This window comes from Pristis pectinata, chromosome 7 (assembly GCF_009764475.1).
Source record: "Pristis pectinata isolate sPriPec2 chromosome 7, sPriPec2.1.pri, whole genome shotgun sequence".
Classification (NCBI taxonomy): Eukaryota; Metazoa; Chordata; class Chondrichthyes; order Rhinopristiformes; family Pristidae; genus Pristis; species Pristis pectinata.
Window position 1 is genome coordinate 52,496,481 of NC_067411.1, and position 23,353 is coordinate 52,519,833.

At 43.1% G+C, this 23,353-nt stretch overlaps 1 protein-coding gene across 1 annotated transcript in view; it reads left to right on the plus strand.

Annotated features, from left to right (window-relative positions):
- LOC127572979 (MOB kinase activator 3B) overlaps positions 1–18,399 on the plus strand; it is a 68,737-nt gene extending 50,338 nt beyond the window's left edge. Inside the window, exons 4-5 of the mRNA XM_052020725.1 lie at positions 8,631–8,833; positions 16,100–18,399. Of these exons, the coding sequence (XP_051876685.1) occupies positions 8,631–8,833; positions 16,100–16,129 (233 nt within the window). The 3' untranslated portion in view covers positions 16,130–18,399. The remainder of the gene's footprint in view (positions 1–8,630; positions 8,834–16,099) is intronic.
- Positions 18,400–23,353: the final 4,954 nt, after the last annotated feature.

Genomic DNA, 23,353 nt, shown 5'->3' on the forward strand with positions numbered 1-23,353 from the left:
TTGAAGCTCCAACCACATGGCCAGGCTCATTTCCCAATATAATGGCCCCTTTCCTGGTTGGACTATATACATACTGTTTCAAGAAACTCTCCTGGATGCACCTAATAAATTCTGCCCCATCTAAGCCTCTGGAATTAAGGAAGTTCCAGTTAATACTGGGGAAATTACAATCACCCACTATAACAACATTTTCTTTTGCAACTTTCCATGATCTAACTACGTATCTGTTCCTCTATATCTTGCCTGGCTATTGGGAGACCTATAGTATAAAACCATCATAGTGATTGCTCCTTTCTTATTTCTGAGCTCTAACCAGGATGTGCTGTGTCATTCTCCCTGATCAGTAGTGCAATTCTCTTATCTCTTTTCCGTCCTTCTCTATTGCATCTGAAAGATATAAAACCCGGAAGGCTGAGCTGCCAGTCCTGCTCTTCTCTCAACTAAGTTTCCATAATGGCTGGAACATTGCAGTTCGACGTACTAATCCGGATTCTAAGTTCATCTGCTTTACCTGTAATACTCCTTGCATTGAAAATAAACACACCAGCCCACCAGTGCTGCCATGTTCATTAACTTGCCTGTCCTTCCTTTTAGATGTACCTGACCTAACTGCTACCTTTCCCTCAATCCCTCTACTTGCAACCTACTGCTCTGGTTCCCACCACCCTGCCAGTTTAAACCCTCCTGAGTAGCATGAGCAAATCTCCCTGCAGATATTGGTGTCCCTCCAGTTTAGGTGCAATCTGTCCTTCCTGTACAGGTCCCACCTACCCTGGAAGAGAGTCCAATGATCCATGCACTTGAATTGATTTCTGACTTGAATATACTCAGTAGCTGAACCTCTGTAGACCTCCTGGGCAGAGAATTCCAAAGATTCACTATCTTCCGGGTGAAGAATTTTTTTTCTCATCTCTATCCTTTGGCTGTCCCATTATATTGAGACCCTGACCCTTGGCTCCAGACATAACCTCCCATCTATAATCACACATCCAGATAGGGAGATGGAAAGAACTGGCAAGGGATCTGGCCTGGATTGAATAGATTTGCATGTGTTTGCGAAAGGTTTTTTCGTGAGCTGTGACACCGTCGGAAAAGAGACAATCTAAATATATTCACCATCTCTGCCGTGGCTTCCTGAGAGAAAACTCATTATCTTAGCTTCAGAGTATCATTTATAATTACACATGTTTTTGGAAATATGTTTTTGGACATTCTTTTTTTAACTTTGTGTACTTCACTCTGAGTTGGGATTTAAGCAATTGATTGGTGTGAATTAAGGATGAACAGAAAACAGAGTGGAGAAGTAACAGGACATTTTCCCATTGGGAGACTGTGACCCACTGGGGTGCTGGGACTCGAGGTGTTCACAATCTATATCAATGGTTTGGATGACAGGATACTGTATCCAAGTTTGCTGAAGGTACAAAATTGAGTGCCACTGTGCATGTGAGAAAGATACAGAGAGACTTTAGGAGGATATAGACAGGCCGAGTGAATGGTCAAGAAAGTTGGTGCACAAGTGGATAGGGCGATTAAGAAGGTGTATGGTGTGCTGGCCTTCATTAGCCGGAAGATTGAGTTCCTCAAGAGCCGAGAGGTGATGTTGCAGCTCTATAAGACTCTGATTGGACCACACTCAGAATATTGTGTTCAGTTCTGGTCACCACATTACAGGAAGGATGTGGAAGCTTTGGAGAGGGTGCAGAGGAGATTTACAACGATGCTGCCTGGATTGGAGAGCATGTCTTATGAGGGGAGGTCGAGCGAGTTAGGGCTTTTCTCTTTGGGGCGACAGAGGATGAGAGAAGACTTGATAGAGCTAAATAAGATTATGAGAGGCATAGACAGAGTGGACAGCCAGCATCTTTTCCCCAGGGTGGGAATGGCCAATACTAGAGGTCACCCTTTTAAGATGTGTGGAGGAAAAGTTCAGGGGAGATGTCAGAGGTAGGTTTTTTACACAGAGAATGGTGGGTGCCTGAAACACACTGCCAGGGGTGGTGGTAGGGGCCGATACAATAGGGTAATTTAAGACACTATTAAAGAGGCATGGACGAAAGAAAAATAGAGGGTTATGGGAGGTGAAGTAGGGAGGGGGATAGATTGAATGGGGAGAAGGTTTATATAGGTCAGCACAATATCATGGGCCGAAGGGCCCATACTGTGCTGTACTGTTATATGTTCTAAAATGACAGGTGGAATATAAAGTGGAAAAGTCCACTTTGGAAAAAATACAGCAAACCAGAGAATTTTTAAATGATGAGAAATTGTTGGTGTTCAGAGGGACCTGGGCATCTTTGTACGTGGATCACAAAAACTTAACATGCAAATGCAACGAGTAATTATTAAGGTAAGTTGCAAGTTGTCAGTTACAGGCGAGTTGAAAAAAATTGTATTTATTTATTTACTTTTTTCCATTTAAAATAAAATTTCATGAGAATGAATTTTATTTAGTATCTCAAATTTTTGGCTAGTAATTTGTGAATTCTGTACAGGCTAATTTCTGTTACCACAGGGGCCACCTGTATACTGTTACTTTGCAGAGGGCTGCAGGGGGTTTAACCATGGGAAATGAATAGCCAGGGTTATTTGATATTTAGGAAGGTCAGGCACAATGGAAAGGAGACAGGTTGATGTTGTTAGTAAAGAAGGAAATCAAAGAGCTTGGAAAATCATGATGTGGTATATGCAGGGGTGGAGATAGAAACTCCAAGGGGGGAGAAAATGTTGGTGGCGTTGCCTGCAGGTCCCCAGACCAGGGACGGAATTAAACAGAAAATTCAAGATGCATGCAAGACCAGTGCTATTGTAATCATGGGTAACTTTAATCGACACTTAGATTGGCCAAACCAAACAGTCCTCTACATGAGCTGTTCCTGGATGATGTCTTTTTCAGACCAATACATTGAGGAACTGGTCAGAGAACAGTCTACCCTAGACTGAGTATTGTATAATGAGAAAGGAATAATCAATAATCTTGTGGGTCTTCTCTTAGGGAGAACAAACATAACGTGATGTAATTCTTCATTTAGATGGAGAGTGAACGAGCTGAATCAGAAACCAGGGTCCTGAATCTGAACACAGGAAACTACAAGAGTAAGAGGTGCGAGTTGGGGAACTTTGTAAATTGGGATAATGGTGACTAGGCAATGGATGATATTTAAAGAATGTGTACCAGAATTATTGCAATTATTCATTCCTGTCTGCCACAAAAGTTATTAAGGGAAGAAGATGGAGCATGAGAGCAAGCCTGCAGGGAACATGAAAACAAATTGTGAAAGAGAGAAGTGGGGGGGGAGCAGACAAATGTAGGTTCTCTACAGACAGAAATGGGAGAAATTATAATTAGGAACAAAGAAGTGGCAAAACAATTAAACACATGCTTTGGTCCTACCTCCACAAAGGAGGGCATAAATAATCTATCAGTTATGCTTGGGAACCAAAGATCTAGAGAGAGGGAAGAACTGAAGGAAATCAGCTTAAGTAAAGAAGGAGTGTTAGGGAAATTAATGGGGCTAGAGGCTATTAAATCTCCAGGGCCTGATAATCTCCATCCCAGAATGCTAAAGGAAATGGCCCTAGAATTAGCGGATGCATTGGTGCTTATCTTCCAAAATACATTAGATTCTGGAGCAGTTCTTTCAGATTGGAATGTGGAAAATATAACCCCAATATCTGAAAAAGGAGGAAGAGAAAAAGCAGGTAGTTACAGATCAGTAAACTTAGTTTCATTAGTGGGGAAATTTCTAGAATCTATTACTGAAGCTGTAATAACAGGAACTTTGAAAGGCATTAATGGTATTGGACAAAAGAACAATGATGCTTAACAAATCCACTGGAGTTTTTAAGGATGTCACTAGCAGAGCAATGGATTTTATGTGAAGCATTGCAGATGCTGGAAATCTGAAATAAAAATAAATGCTGGAAATACCCAGAAGAGGTCAGGCAGCATCTATGGAAAGAGAAACTGCAGTAACATTTTAAGTCAGATAAATTGTAGATGAGGTCATCCAGTTGATGGGTTAATAGGGACAGTTAGAAAAAGAGAACCTGGACAAAGGAAAGCAAGTGTGAGTAGGGGAATTGAGGGCTTGGAGTGTCAGACTATTGGGAGACTGATAGATTGAGATTGGTAAAGCAATGGGAGAGTCAGTTGTTGTGGCTTGCACTGCTTAAGAGTTTGGGGAAGAGTTGCGGGTGAGGAGGTCGGTGTGAGGGGTTGACTTGAGCACAAGGTTGTGCAAGGGAGGCACAGATATACCAGGAGTATCCTGATGATTTCTCCTGGGATTCATATTTCTGCCAATGCTTCAGGCATTATGTTCTGCTGGAATAATGCCACTCAATGGATGTCTGACACTGAAATCTCATTAAATGCACGAAAGGGAAGGGAGAAGTTACTTGAGTCTGAGCTGCCTACACCCAGAACTGCCACTACTGAGCTCTGACTGCAGCTCCTGCTGCTGGGGAGTAGAATCAGCTGAGAGACAGAGGGGAGGATGAGATGGGACAGAGAGAGGAAGGGAGAGAGAGCAAGCAGGGAGGGTGAGGGTAGAGAGTGAGGAAGGGGAGAGTGAGAAAGAAAGGCATGGAAGGAGGGGGTGAGAGTGAGGAAGAGGGAAGATGAAGGCATGAGAGAGGGGTAAGTAAAGGGAAGGGTGGAAGGAGAGGGGAAGGGTGGAAGGAGAGGGGAAGGGTGGAAGGAGGATCTGAGTGAGAGGGGAAAAAAGGACAGGAGAAGGAAGAAGTGGTCCCATTATTTTCTGTCATCAATTTTTTGTGTTATTGTTATTTTTAAATTTGCTTTTCAGGATTTGAAAGCTCTTGTGGACTTTGGGCTAATGAAATAGTGATTAAAGTTTGTGACTCTGTTTCTAAAGCACAAAATTTAAAATCATAAGCAGAAGCAGAGCTGGCACAGTGATGCTGCTGGTAGAGCTGCTGCCTCATAGCTTCAGTAATTCAGGTTTAATCTGACCTCCATTGCTGTCTATATGGAGCTTGCACATCCTCTCCGTGACTACGTGGGTTTCCTCTGGGTGCTCTGATTTTCTCCTACATCCCAAAGATATTTGTGTTGATAATTGGCCTCTGTAAATTACCCCTAGTGTGTAGGTGAGAGGTAGAATCTGGGGAGAGCTGAGGGGAATGTGGGGAGAAAAATAGGATTAATATAAATGGGTGCTTAATGGTCAGTGCAGACTCAGTGGGCCAAAGGACCAAAATCCATGTTGTATGTGCAGGTATAAATCTATGAAACACTCTCTGCAAGGCTAATAGATCCTTGCTAAGGTGCGGTATTCAGAATTATCCTTCAGGTATGGTCCTCTCTTAGTCTCCTCTCATGCTGCTTCCACCTCTGTTCCAATTCCTATTCCTCTCTCTGTCTTTTCCTCCATGTTATAACGATATGATAGTTCCCATGCCCCTGCCTATCTAGTTAAATCTTCCCAACAACAATAGTCGACTTCCTCCAAAGATACTGGGGAGTTATCTAGCTTCCCCATAAACCAAGTTTGGCAGAAAGTGGTGAGGTGTTCTATTTTAGGAAGACAAATCAGGGTAGGACTTTGACAGTGAATAGCAGGGCCCTGGGGAGTGTTGGCAAACAGAGGGACCTTGGAGTACAAGTACATAGTTCTCTGAAAGTGGCATTGCAGGTAGACACAGTGGTGAAAAAGGCTTTTGGCATGCTGGCCTTCATCAGTGGGGACATTGAGTACAGAAGTTGGGATGTTATGTTGTAGTTGTATAAGACGTTGATGAGGCTGCATTTGGAACATTGTGTTCAGTTTTGGTCACCCTGCTATAGGAACAATGCCATTAAGCTGGAAAGAGGGCAGATGAGATTTATGAGGATGTTGCCGAGACTTGAGGAACTGAGTTATGGAGAGAGGTTGAGCAGTTGGGACTTTTTCCATTGGAGCGTAGGACAATGATGGGTGATCTTATAGAGGTGTATTGGGAACAAATGTCCTCAGGGAAAGTTATGGAAGAAATGTGGCAAACATTCAGGGGATATTTGTGTGGAGTTTTGCATAGGCATGTTCCAATGAGACAGGGAAGTTACGATAGGATACTAGAACCGTGGTGTACAAAGGCTATAATAAATCTAGTCAAAAGGAAAAGAAAAGCTTACCAACGGTTCAGAGAGCTAGGTAATGTTAGAGATCTGGAAGAGTATAAGGCTAACAGGAAGGAGCTTAAGGAGGAAATTAGGAGAGCCAGAAGGGGACATGAGAAGACCTTGGCAGGCAGGATTAAAGAAAACCCCAAGGCATTCTACAAGTATGTGAAGAGCAAGAGGATAAGATGTGAAAGAATAGGGCCTATCAAGTGCAACAGTGGGAAAGTGTTTATGGATCCGGAAGAAATAGCAGAGGTACTTAATGAATACTTTACATCGGTATTCATTACGGAAAAAGATCTGGGTGATTGTCATGAGGACTTGAAGCAGGCTGAAAAGCTTGAGCATGTAGATATTAGGAAAGAGGAGGTGCTGGAACTTTTGGAAAGTAAAGTTGGATAAGTCACCGGGACCAGATGAGATGTACCCCAGACTTCTGTGGGAGGCAAGGGAGGAGATTGCGGAGCCCTTGATGATGATCTTTGAATCATCAATGGAGACGGGAGAGGTTCCAGAGGATTGGAGGGTAGCAGATGTTGTTCTCTTATTCAAGAAAGGGAGTAGAGATAGCCCAGGAAATTATAGACCAGTGAGTCTCACTTCAGTGGTTGGTAAGCTTATGGAGAAGATCCTGAGAGACAGGATTTATGAACACTTGGAGAGGTATAATATGATTAGGAGTAGTCAGCATGGCTTTGTCAAGAACAGGTCCTGCCTTACGAGCCTGATTGAATTTTTTTGAGGATATGACTAAATACATCGATGAAGGGAGAGCAGTAGATGTAGTGTATATGGATTTCAGCAAGGCATTTGATAAGGTACCCCATGCAAGGCTTATTGAGAAAGTAAGGAGGCATGAGATCCAAGGGGACATTGCAATGTGGATCCAGAACTGGCTGGTCCACAGAAGACAAAGAGTGGTTGTTGAAGGGTCGTATTCTGCATGGAGGTCAGTGACCAGTGGTGTACCTCAGGGATCTGTTCTGTAACCTTACTCTTTGTGATTTTTATAAACTACCTGGATGAGGAAGTGGAGGGATGGGTTAGTAAGTTTGTGGATGACACAAAGGTTGGAGGTGTTGCGGATAGTGTAGAGGGCTGTCAGAGGTTACAGTGGGACATTGATAGGATGCAAAGTTGGGCTGAGAAGTGGCAGATGGAGTTCAACCCAGATAAGTGTGAAATGGTTCATTTTGGTAGGTCAAGTATGATGGCAGAATATAGTATTAATGGTAGGACTCTTGGCAGTGTGGAGGATCAGAGGGATCTTGGGGTCCGAGTCCACAAGACACTCAAAACAGCTGCACAGGTTGACTCTGTGGTTAAGAAGGCATATGGTGTATTGTACTTCATCAATCGTGGAATTGAATTTAGGAGCCGAGAGGTAATGCTGCAGCTATATAGGACCCTGGCCAGACCCCACTTGCAATACTGTGCTCAGTATTCCAAGTGGAGTCCATGCAGAGGAGATGATGAGAGGCATTGATTGGGTAGATACTCAGAGGCTTTTTCCTAGGGCTGAAATGGTGGCCTCAAGGACATAGGTTTAAGGTGCTGGGAAGTAGGTATAGAGGAGATATCAAGAGTAAGTTTTTTACTCAGAGAGTGGTGAGTGCGTGGAATGGGCTACCGGCAACAGTGGTGGAGGCGGATACGATAGGGTCTTTTAAGAGACTTTTGGATAGGTACATGGAGCTGAGAAAAATAGAGGGCTGTGGGTCTCTAAGGTAGGGACATGTTCGGCACAGCTTTGTGGGCTGAAGGGCCTGAATTGTGCTGTAGGTTTTCTATGTTCTTCTATAAAATCATGAGGGGGCACTGATAGGGAATGCACACAGTCTTTTCCCCAGGGTTGGGGAACCAAGAACTAGAGGACATAGCTTTAGTATGAGAGGGAAGAGATTTAATAGGAACTAGGAACCTGAGGGGCAACGTTTTCACCCAGAGGATGGTGAGTATATGGAATGAGCTGCCAGAGGAAGTGGTTGAGGCAGGTACATTAACAATATTCAATACACACTTGGAGAGGTACATGGATAAGATAAAATAGAGGGATATAGGCCAAACACAGGCAGTGGGAACAAGCTTAAATGGGAATCTTGGCTGGCTGGACCAGTTGGGCCAAAGGGCCTGCTTCTGTGCTGTATGACTCTGACTCTAAAAAGATCATGTCCTTCTGAACCAGGAGGAGCAGGAGAGCAGGATCCCCTGACACACCTCCTCGCTCACCAATTGCCCACCCACTTCAGCTTGTTGACCAGCATTCCCTTCACTTGTGCCAGTGACTGCCATACTGTCAATTTATTATTTTCCCAACCAGGGTCAGGTTCACTGGCATGGGAAAAGCAGGGGGCAAGTGAAACAATTGCTTCTGGGAACACTTTGGGCCCAGTGACCGGGTTAGAGGGTGGACTTCAGTAACTATATTTGCTGGGAATTATCGAACAGGTCTCTCTGATTTCACTGTACTTTTTCCTGTATTTTTCCCACTTGTGTTTTACAGGAATTGCTTTTCCCAAGAATTTTCTTCAGATCTGTAAGAAGATTCTCTGCCGACTTTTTCGAGTCTTTGTTCATGTTTACATCCATCACTTTGATCGGCTCAGTACCATGGGTGCAGAGGCACATGTTAATACATGTTACAAGCACTTCTATTACTTTGTAGCAGAGTTTAACCTCATAGATCGCAAGGAATTAGAACCTTTGGTATGTACAATACAACACTTCTTTAACATCCTCCACTGTCGCCATAACCCTGTTCATTAATTTCAGAATAATTTAAAATTATGTATAGAGATCGTTGGCAGAGTTTAATGCTATTAATTTGCCCTGTCTGTGTCATCCTCTTCAAAGTAGCCCCCAAGTAACAGAAAGAGAAAAAACATAGTAAAAGAAAATATTTTTAGTACTGATTTGGAAAAGATGATAGAAACTGTAAATGTACAACATCCCTCAATATATGATGTATTATGTATAGTTGGTGTTGGGAGCTTGGAAGTTCCTGGATGTCCTTGTACTGTAAGTTAACATTCAGGTTGATCAAGCAATTTGGAAATCAAATGGTACAATGACTTAACATAGAACATAGAACAGTACAGCACAATAGAGGCCCTTCAGCCCACCATGTTGTGCCGACCTTTAAACCACACCTAAGATTATCTAACCCCTTCCTCCCACATATCCCCCTATTTTAAATTCCTCCATATGCTTATCTAACAATCTCTTGAATTTGACCAATGTACCTGCCTCCACCACCATCCCAGGCAGCATATTCCATGCCCCAACCACTCTCTGGGTAAAAATCCTTCCTCTGATATCTCCCTTGAACTTCCCACCCATTACTTTAAAGCCATGCCCTCTTGTATTGAGCATTGGTGCCCTGGGAAAGAGGTGCTGGCTGTGTATTCTATCTATTCCTCTTAATATTTTGTACACCTCTATCATGTCTCCTCTCATCCTCCTTCTTTCCAAAGAGTTAAGCCCTAGCTCCCTTAGTCTTTCCTCATAATGCATATTCTCTAAACCAGGCAGCATCCTGGTAAATTGGTTAGACCACACTTAGAACACTGTGTCCAGTTCTGGTCGCCTCATTATGGGAAGGATGTGGAAGCGTTGGAAAGGGTGCAGAGGAGATTTACCAGGATGCTGCCTGGTTTAGAGAATATGCATTATGAGGAAAGACTAAGGGAGCTAGGGCTTAACAACCTCCGGATCCCTCTGATCCTCCACACTACCTAGAATCCTGCCATTAACCTTGTACTCCGCCTTGGAGTTTGTCCTTCCAAAGTGTACCACCTCATACTTCTCTGGATTGAACTCCATCTGCCACTTCTCAGCCCAGCTCTGCATCCTATCAACGTCCCCCTGCAATCTTGGACAATCCTCCACACTATCCACAACACCACCAACCTTTGTGTCATCTGCAAACTTGCCAACCCACCCTTCTACCCCCTCATCCAAATCATTAATAAATATCATGAAAAGCAGAGATCCCAGAACCGATCATTGTGGGACACCGCTAGTCACAGCCCTCCAATCTGCATGCACTTCCTCCACCACAAACCTCTGCTTTCTACAGGCAAGCCAGTTCTGAATCCACATGGCCAAGCCTCCCTGGATCCCATGCCCTCTGACCTTCTGAAGAAGCCTACCATGTGGAACCTTGTCAAATGCCTTACTAAACTCCATGTAGCCCACATCTACTGCACTACCCTCATCAATCTGGCTGGTCACCTCCTCAAAGAACCCTATCAGGCTTGTGTGACATGATCTGCCCTTCACAAAGCCATGCTGGCTGTCCCTGATCAGACCACGATTCTCTAAATGCCCATAGATCCTATCTCTAAGAATCCTTTCCAACAGCTTGGCCACCACAGACGTAAGGCTCACTGGTCTATAATTCCCTGGACTATCCCTACTACCTTATTTGAATAATCTTCTTGTCCTCTTTGCCCCCATCCTTGTCCATGACAATGCTAAAGGTTAGGGAGCCGTGGTCGCTGTCCCCCAAGTGCTCACCCACTGAGAGATCTGTCACCTGACCCAGTTCATTACCTAATAGTAGATCTAATATGGCATTCCCTCTAGTTGGCCTGTCAACATACTGTGACAGGAATCCGTCCTGGACACACTTAACAAACTCTGCCCCATCTAAACCTTTGGGACTAAGCAGGTGCCAATCAATATTTGGGAAGTTGAAGTCTCCCATGATTACATCCCTGTTATTTTTGCACCTTAACTTTTACTTTTCATTGCAAGAGGATGTCAGTAGAAGAGTTGAGATACCTTGCTCCAGTTATATCGGGCAATACCTGGAATATTTTGTACAGGTCCAGTTACGTTATCTCAGGAAGGACATACTTGCCATTGACGGAGAGCAAGGAAAGATTGCCAGATTGATTCCTGGGATGGCGAACTTGTCATTTGAGGAGAGATTAAACAACTTGGTTCTATGATTCCCCAGATGAATGGGGGGGGGGGGGGGGGGAATCATTTTTAAGGGCCTTGACAGGGTAGATGTGAAGATGATGTTTCCCCTGGCTGTGTCTAGGCAGAGTCTCAGATTTAAAATAGAGGGTGGCTAATCAGGAGAGATGAGAAACAACTCCTTCACCCAGAGAGCTGTGAATCTCAGTTACTAAGCATATTCAATACAGAGATCAATTAACTTTTGGATATTAAGGTACCTGGGGATATAGGGTTTGTACAAGAAAGTGGCATGAGGGAAGGATCTGTTTATTCCCACTTTTTGCTTTCTGTCCAGTCTCTCTCCATGTCGGTATATTTTCCCTGATTCCAAGTGTTCCAAGTTTGTTAACCAATCTCCTGCACAGGACTTGATTGAAAGTTTTCCAAAGATCCAGACACACCAAAACCAGTTGATCCCCCTTAACAATTCTACTAGTCCCGTTCTCAAGTAACTGCAGTAGATCAGTGAAACAAATCTCCCTTTCATATATCCGCATTGACTCTGCTTATTCCTGTTGTTCTTTCCCTGGTGTTCTATTATTACATCTTGCATGATAGTTTCCAGTATTTTCCTGACCATAATGTTAGATTAATATATTATAGAGTCATACAGCACAGAAACAGACCCTTTGGCCCAACTGGTCCATGCCAACCAAGACTCCCATCTAAACTAGTCCCATGTTGATAGTTCCCTGTTTATTCACTTCCTTCTTTCTAAAGTAGTGCAGTTGCATTTTCTCCCCATCAATCCACATAAACAATTTAAATTTCTATAAAACCCTGGACTATGATAAACTGAGAACACACTATCTCTAAAGCTAATTCCTTCTTAGTATGTCGATCAGGTCCTTAGGATATATCTGCTTTCAATAAAGAGAAGGTAGGGGCTAGGGAGGCTTTGGCAAGGAGGCACAGGTAAGGTTTCTATTTTCCTGTGTGTTGCCTCCCTGGTGCCAGGGTCAAGGATGTCTCACACCGGGTACAGGACATTCTGTGAGGGGAGGTTTGAGCAGCCAGAGGTCATGGTCCATATTGGTACCAATGACATAGGCAGGAGCAGGGAAGAGGTCCTGCAAAGGATTTTAGGGTGCTGGGTAGAAAGTTAAAAAGCAGGACTTCCAGGGTTGTGATCTCAGGATTACTACCCATGCCATGTGCTAGTGAGGTGAGAAATAGATACAGAGTGCAGTTCAATTACATGGCTAAGGAGCTGGTGCAGGAGGGAGGGCTTTAGATTTATAGATGGTGGGACCTGGTGGGACCTGTACAAACAAGACTGTTTGCATCTGAACTGGAGCAGAACAAATATCCTCGCCAGAAGGTTTGCTTGTGCTCCTCGGGAGCATTTAAACTATAGTGCATCTTCATCAGGGACCACTGCACTGCAGGAACCACTGCATCAGGGCAACAGGTGGTAGGTTTGAGGGCAAGGAAGATGGTATGACAGGTAAGACTGAAAGGGAGGACAGCAAGGGCAGGCTAATGAACACAGTGGGACTGATGGGCTGAAAGGTGTTTATTTCAAAGCTAGGAATATTATGGGTAAGGAGGATAAACTTAGAGCCTGAATCACTACATGGAATTATGATTCATGTCAATTATGACATGTTGAATAGGTACATGGAGCTGAGAAAAATAGAGGGTTACGGGTAAGCCTAGTAATTTCTAGGGTAGGGACATGTTCGGCACAGCTTTGTGGGCCGAACGGCCTGAATTGTGCTGTAGTTTTTCAATGTTCTAAGGAGAGGGTGGACAAACTTGGATTCTTTTCTCTGGAGTGTCAGAGGCTGAGAGGGTGACCTGACAGAAGTGTATAAAATTATGAGAGGCATAGATCAGGTAGATAGTCTTTTTCCCAGGATGGAAATCTCTCTAGTGCTTTAAGATGAGAGGGGGAAAGTTTAAAGGAGATTTATGAGACAAGTTTTTTTTTAAAGAGTTGTAGGTGCCTGGAATGTGCTGTGAGGAGAAGTGGTGCTGCCTGCCCATTGACTTTCTGCACTACTTCAAGAAATTACAGGCAATGATCCTAATACATTGCTTCATAAAAAGGAACTCTGCAAACAAAACTGTTTTCAGTCTTACTCACACTTTTAATTTGAACTCTGAAGGCTTTAATTAGCTGAACTGAAAGTTCTAAGTATGGCTACAACCTTCCCAAAAAGGTGGGACAGTGGGGAACATGTGTCAAGAGACAGCTGTCCAGGACTTGATTGCAACCTCCAGCATCAGTCACTGGACCCAATCATCCACCCTCGTGGCAAAAATAGTCAGGAGAGAGGAAGAAGCAAAGTCTACAAACTGCTTGGATTCCTAGCCAGATCCAGACACATGCACACAGATTTCATGATGCTATTCTAAATTTTGATTGCACAGTGCATGTGTAATACAATTATGTTTAAACCCAGGTTTGCTTATAGCTCACCGTGGGCCAAAGGGCCTGTTCCTGTGCTGTACTGTTCTGCATGCTGTGCTTAAGATGCATTTAGGCAGACACTTAGGTAGGTGAGGCAGAGAAGGTTACAGACCTAATACTGGCAAATGGGTTTACTGTAGATGGACAAAATGGTCAATATGGATGTTGTGAGCTGAAGGACCTGTTTCTGTGCTGTATGGGTCTACAACTCAATGACCTCTGGGAGAACCTATGTCTGAAGATTTGCAGTGGTTGAAGTAGGTGGCTCACCACCATCTTCTCAGAGCAATTAAGGATAGGCAATAAATACTGGCCTTTTCAGTGACATCCAGATCATGAAAAAGATTCTTAATCTCATTGGCTGGCCTGACTGTTTTGTCATTGTATTGTGCTTGTAAAATGCTAAAATGTTTTAAACAACACTTTTGTGTGGCATCAATACTCGTGTAACAAATAAATACTATAAATGCTTAGTTTATATTTATAAAAAACAAATAGTAATTGTGTCCAGTAAATGCTGTAAATGATTTACACAATAGGCAGGGCAGAGTGGTTAGTCGATACTTTGTGCTGGCAATGACACATCCCTGCCATTCCCATCCCCACCACAGATAAAAATGCTTGTTTATTTTCATCTAGGATTGGCTCCAAAAGGAGTATTGAAGGCTGTGTGCATTTTGCAACTTTGCAGATGGCTTTGGTCCTACCACCTGCGGTAGTAATGGAAGTTCACAGGTCTTTCCTGCAGTGGGTTCAGAGTAAAACTCCAGGACCTTCTTGCATGTTACAACAACTTTTTATTCTAAACAGTGCTAAGGAAGCAGGAATGCTGCTCTGTGGGCAGGACACTGCTAAGAGTGCTGCACTAGAGGGGTAGCACTGAAAGAGCTGGATGAGCAGAGCTGAGAGTGTGCTGCACTGTCAGAAGGGCAGTACTGATGGAGCAGTGGGAATGCAGTGCTGAAGGAGTAGTGCACTGTGGAGGAGAAGGCAGAAGCTGCCATGTTGGATCAGAAGTTAAACCAGAGCCTCATTTGTTCTATCAAATGGTTGTGAAAGTCTTGTGGTATATCAGAGAAAAGCAATTTAGTTGTATTCCATGACTGATGATCAACATACAGTCAGTCAAAAATCCGTAGGAATTTGCTGCTGTGTTTTCCAAAGTCTGATTAAGTGAGCTTTAGTGGTCCCTCACTCTTTGTGAAGTGCTCTGGAACTTGAGTGCTCCAGAAATCAAGTCTTTCCTTTTTAAATGATCTGGAAGGGACTTCCATTTAGAATCCAGTCTTTCCCAAGAGAAAGAGTCATAAAAAAAAATACAGCACGGAAATAGGTCATTTGGCCAACAAGTCGATGCTGACCTTCAACCATCCATTCACACTAATTCTGTATTAATCCTCTCAATTTCTATTCTCCCAAAATTCTCATAACTCTTCCCAGATCCAACCACTCACTTACACCGTTTATTTATAGCGGCTAAATAACCTACCAACATCTTTGGGATGTGGGAGGAAACCATTGGAGTACCTGGAGGAAACCAGAGGACGGAGCACCCGAGGAAACCAATGAGGTCACAGCAACCCAGGTCAGGATTGAACCTGGGTTTTCAGCACTGTGAGGCAGTGGCTTTACTAGCTGTGCCACCCTATGCTCATTAACTTCAACACAATGTAACATTTAGTGCCTCTTGGAAGTGTTGACACAGGTTGGGTGATGAAGAAGGCCTTTGGCACACTTGCCTTCATCAGTCAGGGCATTGAGTACAAGTGTTGGGTTGGTATAAGATGTTGATACCACACCTGGAGTATTGTGTGCAATTCTGGTCACTGAACTATAGGAAGGATGTGTGCAGAAAAGATTCACAAGGATATAATTGAGACTGAAAGGTTTGAGTTCCAAGGAGAGGCTGGATAGGCTGGGGCTTTTTTTATGTGGAGCATAGGAGGCTGAGGGGTGACCTAATAGAGGTTTATAAAATCATGAGGGGCATAGATAAGGTGAATGGTCAGTGTTCATCCCAGGGTAGGGGAGTCTAAAACTAGAGGGCATAGGTTTAAGGTGAGATGGGTAATATATAAAGGGGACATGAGGTGAAACTTTTTCACTCAGAGCAGTAGGTATGGTGTGGAATGGGCTGCCATCTGATGTGGTAAATGCGGGCTCGCTCTTAACTTTTAAGAGTAAATTGGATAGATACATGGACGAGAGAGGTCTGGAGGGACATGGGTTGGGGGCAGGTAGATGGAACTAGCAGAATAATGTTTTGGCACAGACTAGGAGGGCCGAATGGCCTGTTTCCTGTGCTGTAGTTTTCTATGGTTCTATATGGAATGAGCTGCCAGAGGAAGTGGTGGAGGTGGGTCAATTACAGCATTTAAAAGATATTTAGACAGGTACATGGATAGAAAAGATTTAGAAGGATATGGGCCAAATGTAGGCAAATGAGACTAGCTCAGGTAAGCAACTTGGTTGGCATGGACTTGTAGGGCCAAAGGGCCTGTTTCCGTGCAGTATAACTCTGACTCTGTCTAATAACCATAACAGAATTAAGGAAAAAAATGAGCATTTATGTTCCTTTTTCTTCTCAGAAGGAGATGACCTCAAAGATCTGCCACTGAAATCCTGTGCCGCCAGAGATTCCAGTTTGATGCAGTCTGTAGTCGGCTCCCACATGCTGCCAACACACCTCTGTTTGCATCTGTGCAGTGGACTCAAGTGTGAAGGTGGATCACAGCCCAGCAACAACCTCAGCAATCCTATCTGTTTGGATTGGTGGAATAGCTGAAGACTGATAGCAGTGTCTCACATGCTCATGTGAGCGTCCACTGATGTTAAGTAATTCCATCCCTTCAATTTGCAGAGAGCCAGAATTGACACTGAACTGGTTAAGCATCTGAAAGCAGAACCATGCAATCACTGCAGTTCCATTCTTCAGTTAACTCTCATCAGCCAACAGCTAATATCAGTTTTTATGGTCCACTCCCATTAAGTTAGTGAATATGTCCAATGAGAGAGGATTGGGTAATGCATTGAGCACAGAAACTCTCATTTTATCCCCTGGTTGTAAATCTAACTGGCAGTTAGGTTTTAACATTCCCTTCCCAATTGGCTGGAGGGAGTTTTAATTAGATGGGAATGAATTTGCTGCATTTCTAATTCCAAGGTATCTCCAGCATACTTTGCAATTTCAGGCAAAGAGGCAGATAGTGAAGTGAGTTTAATGTTTGTAGATCTTCATAATATCACCCTTTCACTCTTCTCATGAAAGCATTGTGTGCACCTGATGGTTCCTGACCTTCTAACCAAACACTTGCATGAACTGGATCTGAGATTCTTAAAATCCCCATCCTCTTGGCCATCCAACAAGGGACTACTCACTAGGTCTTAGGCATATGCCAAATGGGGAAGAGTTAAAATCTCCCATGCCTCAGGACAGGTTGCTTTCCCATTCAGCCTCAACCACTCTCACCCTAACCTGAGAATGGCTGATGGTTCCATTCCCTACAACATGAGAACAGGGGTCATTGTGTAATATTTGGGAGCAGGAATCTTGGCTTGGATTTGATTTCTTTCTCTCTGGACTATTGGAGCATCTGAACCAGCCCCATCTCAGGTCAGCTGCAACACTCCCAAGCTTAGAGCTTGGGAAACTGGAACACCTGAACAGCTCCTGCTTTCTATGTCACCACACCCTCAAGTCAGTGGAATCCATTCTGCTTTTCCAGATTTACTGTTCTTCATTGTGTTCCCAGGTAGGCAAAACCCCAATTGATCTGCTGCAACCATTCATGCTACTTTCGGACTTGGATACTTTGGGATCTCTGATTTTCTCCATATTTGCCTTACACTATTGTCACCTCAGTGGTTCAGTCTCACCTTTTGCCTTCACCTAACTACAACCCATTCTTCTGTACTCCCCAGCAATACTTCTATGGGTATAGGAATATAAGGATGCCATTCAGCCTCTCATTCCTACTCTGCCATTCAGAGTCAATCTGTATCTGAACTCTATTGTTCTCCTTTAGTCCCCTTCCCCAACAAAAGATCTACTGATTTCAGTTTCACTGGCTTCAGTTGCATCCTGCTATCCACATCCTTTTAAATTTTAAAATTTTATTTACAGTGTGGTAACAGGCCCTTCCGGCCCAACGAGTCCGTGCTGCCCATTTTAAACCCAAATTAACCTACCCGTACGTCTTTGGAATGTGGGAGGAAACCCACGCAGACACAGGAGACAGATTTCAACTCTTTTTTTGTCCCCTCTGAGGCCTGGCTATAAAGTTAAAACTACACCCCTTTTGTTCATGAAAACTTGACAAGAAATTACTTCCCTGTATCTTACCCTATCCTAACATTGTAAGCACCTTGAATAATCCACCCATCCTAAACTCAAGAGACTACAACCAAAGTAAATGCGACTTGCCCTCATAATAAACCCCTTCTCCCCATAAACTGTTAATCTGTAATAGTTACCTGATTTCATTCTCTCAGTTCAGAATCAAGTCTTTCTATACCACCATATTAGAAGCCAATGAATACACAAGATGCTGGAAACACTCAGCAAAACCAGTAGCACCTGTGGAGAAATACCAATCATGCATCTCATAAGCTGTACAAAACAGGTTTTTAGTGTTGCTGGTGCTTCATGTGAAAAATGAAAACTTTTTCACTGTCATTTGAAGGGTGCAGACAAGGTGTAGAAGTTGAGGTTTGGTCCATTAGTAATTTTTAGCTTTACAGTAAACTACATCTCAGAAGAGAACTGGTTTTTCTTAATAATATTCTCTAAATGTATATGGTAAGGCCCACTATGCCTACCTTCCTTTCCAGCTCATTCTTCTGCAACAGGAAACAAAATGACTGGCACAGTGGACATTGGTTCAGTGAATACCAGCACCTGCCAAACATGAGGCAGAAATCAGTATTTCAAAGGATCGTGACCAGATTCATGTTTTACAATACCCCCTCACTCACACACCACCCCGCCACACCCCCCCCCCACCCCCACCCGACACTGCTTGACCAGCCAAATTCCTCCAGTAGTTTGATTTTTGCTCCAGATTTCAGTATCTGCAGTCTCTTGTGTCTTTATTAGATAGTCAAATCTTAGTTCACGGTAATCAAGAGCAGAAATTGACGATTATTACATTTGTTGACATATTTTAATCACTTTGATGTTCCCATAAATTGGTGGTGAATGGATTCTAAGGGTTAGGATATTACATGATGTAGAGCAGGACCACTTGAGGACACTAGGTGCTACACTATATGCATTTGATTCATGTTGAATCAATTACTAATCACGAACAAAGGCTTCTGCTTCTTCATTTAAAGATGAAAGTATTTCATTGCAGATGTGGAGGATCAGAGGGATCTTGGGGTCTGAGTCCAAAGGACACTTAAAGCAGCTGCACAGGTTGACTCTGTGGTTGAGAAGGCATATGGTGTATTGTCCTTCCTCAACCGTGGAATTGAATTTAGGAGCCGAGAGATAATGCTGCAGCTATATAGGACCCTGGTCAGACCCCACTTGGAATACTGTACTCAGCTCTGGTCACCTCACTACAGAAAGGATGTGGAAGCCATAGAAAGGGTGCAGATGGTGCCTGGATTGCGGAGCATGCCTTATGAAAGCAGGTTGAGTGAACTCTGCCTTTTCTCCTTGGAGCGATGTAGGATGAGGGGGGAACCTGATAGAGGTATGTAAGATGATGAGAGGCATTGATTGGGTAGATAGTCAGAGGCTTTTTCCTAGGGCTGAAGTGGTTGCCACAGAGGACATACGTTTAAGGTGCTGGGGAGTAGGTATAGGGGAGATGTTAGGGGTAAGTTTTTTTTACTCAGAGTGGTGAGTGCATGGAATGGGCTACCAGCAATGGTGATGGAGGCGGATACGATAGGGTCTTTTAAGAGACTTTTGGATAGGTACATGGAGATGAGAAAAATAGAGGGCTATGGGCCCCTAAGGGAGGGACATGTTTGGCACAGCTTTGGGGGCCAAAGGGCCTGAATTGTGCTGTAGGTTTTCTATGTTTCTATAAACAGTAAGATCTGCTTTAAGATATTCTACCTGAGAAGCAAATGTGTTCCTTATTCATTGAATGAAACACTGCAACAGACCTATTTCTTTGTATCAATCCAGAATGGATCCTGAGAATGACAGGCCACTAACTTTACACAGGTCAGTGAAAAACTATTTTAAAATATTCACTGGGCTCAGTCCAAAAAGAGTGCAAGTTGTCTCTGCAATTAATAAAGTATTTCATTCACTATAAAGTGGTCCTGATGCGATGGAAGGTCCCTCATAATAGCAAGACTTTTCTTAATCAGAACTATGTATTACAAATCTTAAAAGCTATGGATCCCAGAACAACTGAAATAAATAGAAAATGCTCGAAATGCTGAGCAAGTTAGACAGTCAGCACTTTGAGAAGTTATTGCTTGTTTTCCTCCCACTAAAGATGCCTGACCTGCTAAGCATTTCTGTTCATATTGCATAGTTTTGAATTCTGTTCAAGTTGTGGCATCCTTTGATTTATAAGCAAATTGTTAATTATAGAGGGGCATTCATGCTACATCTTCATTAAAGAATGTTAATTTCCTCAACCTCTCAGTGATTATTATGATGATTATTATCATTGTTTTTAGCTATTGCAAAACAATGGTTAGGAGAAAAAATGTTGTGCTTGAACTATTTGAGTTGAACTTCATGATTTTACAAATATCACTGCTCCATCATTCCTCCAGTAATCATCTAAAAAGTATCTATCATGTCAGGTTGTAGGTGCACTGCACATCTATGTCCATGACACATGTCCTGCAAGAAGCAGCAGAGTTAAAGGTCCTGTGCATGTATCTTGAGATGAAAAATGACTGAAGGTAAAACCCAATGGGAATGTGAGAAGAATATAAATATAAAAGTAGGACTAGTGTAAATGAATGTTTTGATGGTCAGAATGGATTTGTGGACCAGTCTGTTTTCAAGCTCAAAAATCCAAAAGTTAAACAATTCCATTGCTAGTTTAATATCTGTTGTCCCTATTTTGGTTTGGGAAGTAATGCTCTGTAAAAACCTAAAAAAGCAGCGCTGGCACCTCTCAAACAGCTGCAGAATTCTCATATAGAAAGATGGAATAGCTCATAATTTCTAGTGGTACATTTCGTGATCTTTTAAAAAGTATTTTTCGTTCAAAAGATGCATTAAGAACTAACAAAGGTTTAACAGCTTCTCATTGATTGACGAAGAACATTGTGCTTTCAGATCTTTTGATTCTAACACAGACAAAAAAAGTTCAAAGATCAGGAAGCCAAATCCAGAACTATATTTTAGTTTTAGAGTGATAGACTAATACAGCATGGAAACAGGCCCTTTGGCCCAACTCCTCCATGCTGACCATGTTGCTCACCAATCTAGTCCCATTTGCCCATGTTTGGCCCACATCCCTCTAAACCCCTCCTATCCATGTACTTATCCAAATGTTTTTTATGTGTTCTTGTTGTACCTGCCTTAACCACTTCCTTTGGCAGCTCATTTCATATATAGTATGCCCCACCCTCTGGGTAAAGAAGTTACCCCTCAGGTGCCTTTTAAGTCTTTCACCTCTCACTTTAAATGAATGCCCTCCAATTTTTAGTTCCCATCCCTGGGGAAAAAACAATGGGCATTCACTCTGTCTATATCCCTCATGATTTTGTACATTTTTGTAAGGTCATTCCTCAATCTCCTATGTTCCAAGAAATAAAGTCCTAGACTGTCCAACCTCTTCCCTATAACTCAGGCCCTTGAGTCCTGGCAGCATGTTTGTAAATCTTCTCAGCATTCTTTCCAGTTTAATATTGTGTTTCCTATAACAGGGTGACCAAAACGGTACACAATACTCCAAGTACAGTCTCAATGTCTTGGACAACTGCAACATCACATTCCAACTCCTATACTTAGTGCCCTGATTGATGAAGACCAGCATACCAAATGCCTTCTTCACCACCCTGTCTACGTGTGATGCTGCTTTCAGTGAACTATGTACTTGTCCTAAGTTCCTCTGTTCCACAAAACTTATGGAGTTTGAATTCGTGGGACATTGGCAGCAGTATTGGGGAAAGAGAGAGCTATTCTAATGGAATGGCCTCCACCTGAACCACAGTTAACCAAGGTTAACTAGGGCTGTGGATAGGGCTTTAAACTAAATAGCAGAGGGGTGGGTTCAACAGATTGGGAAAAGTATGGATAAAGGGAAGAAGAGCGCAGTAGAGGTTACCAAACTCTCCAGAATAAAAAATAAGACAAAGTTCAGAAAGGAATAAGAATTTAACTTCAGGCAACGTGGAGACAAATTTGAGAAGAAGGTTGGTTAATTCGGGACTGAAGGTGTTTGAATGCTTGCAGTATATGAAACAAGGTAGATGAGCTTATAGCATGGTTAGAAGCTGGCAGTTATGATGTTGTGGGCATCACAGAGTTGTGGCTGAAAGATCACAGCTGGCACTTAAACATCCAAGCATACACATTCTATCAAAAAGACAGGCAGATAGGCAGAACAGGTGGGGTGGCTCTGTTGGTTTAAAAAAAATGAAATCAAATCCTTAGCAAGAAGTGGCATAGGATCAGAAGATGTAGAATTCTTGTGGGTAGAGTTAAGAAACTGCAAGGGTAAAAAGACCTTGATGGGAGTTATATACAGGCCTCCGAATAGTAGCCAGGATATGGGGTACAGATTACAGCAGGAGACAGAAAAGGCATGTAAGAAAGGCAATGTTATGGTGGTCATGGGGGACTTCAATATGCAGGTAGACTGGGAAAATCAGTTGGCACTGGATCCCAAGAGAAGGTAATTGTAGAATGCCAACAAAGTGGCTTTTTAGAGCAGCTTGTGGTCGAGCCCACTCGGGAAAAGGCAATTTTGGGTTTGGTGTTGTGCAATGAACCAGATTTAATTAGGGAGCTTAACGTAAAGGAACCCTTAGGAGACAGTGATCATAGTATGATGGAATTCACCCTGCAGTTTGAGAAGGAGTAGCCAAAATAAGATGTATCGATATTACAGTTGAGTAAAGGTGACTACAGAGGCATGAGAGAGGAGCTGGCCAAGGTTGATTGGAAGGGGACCCCAGCAGGGATGACTGTAGAGCAGCAGTGGCAGGAGTTTCTGGGAGTAATTCAGAAGACACAGGATCCATTCATCCCAAAGAAGAAGCAGCAGCATTCTAAAGGGAGGATGAGGCAACTGTGGCTGACAAGAGAAGTCAAAGACAGCATAAATGGACTTTAGTAAGGTGTTTGACAAGGTTCCCCACGATAGGCTTACCTGAAAGTCATGAGATATGGGATCCATGGAGTCTTGGCTGCATGGATTCAGAATTGGCTTGCCCACAGAAGGCAGAGGGTGGTAGTAGGTGGAGAGTTTTCCACCTGGAGGTCAGTGACTAGTGTTCCGCAGGGAGGGATCTGTTCTGGGAGCTCTGCTCTTTGTGATTTTTATAAATGACTTGGATGATGAAGTGGAGGAATGGGTTGTTAAGTTTCCAGATGATATAAAGGTTGGAGGTGTTGTGGATAATGTAGAAGGTTGTCGTAAATTACAACGGGGTATAGACAGGTGCAGAGTTAGGCAGAGAAGTGGCAGATGGAGTTCCATCTGGACAAGTGTGAAGTGATGCACTTTGGAAGATCGAAATGAAGGTGGAGCACAAGGTTAATGGTAGGATTCTTAGCACTGCAGAGGAACAGAGGGATCTTGGGATTCTGAAAGACGTAGCTGAAGAAATTGTGGAGGAATTAGCAGTGATCTTTCAAGAATCACTAGAGTCAGGAACGGTTCCAGACGACTGGAAAAATCACTAATGTC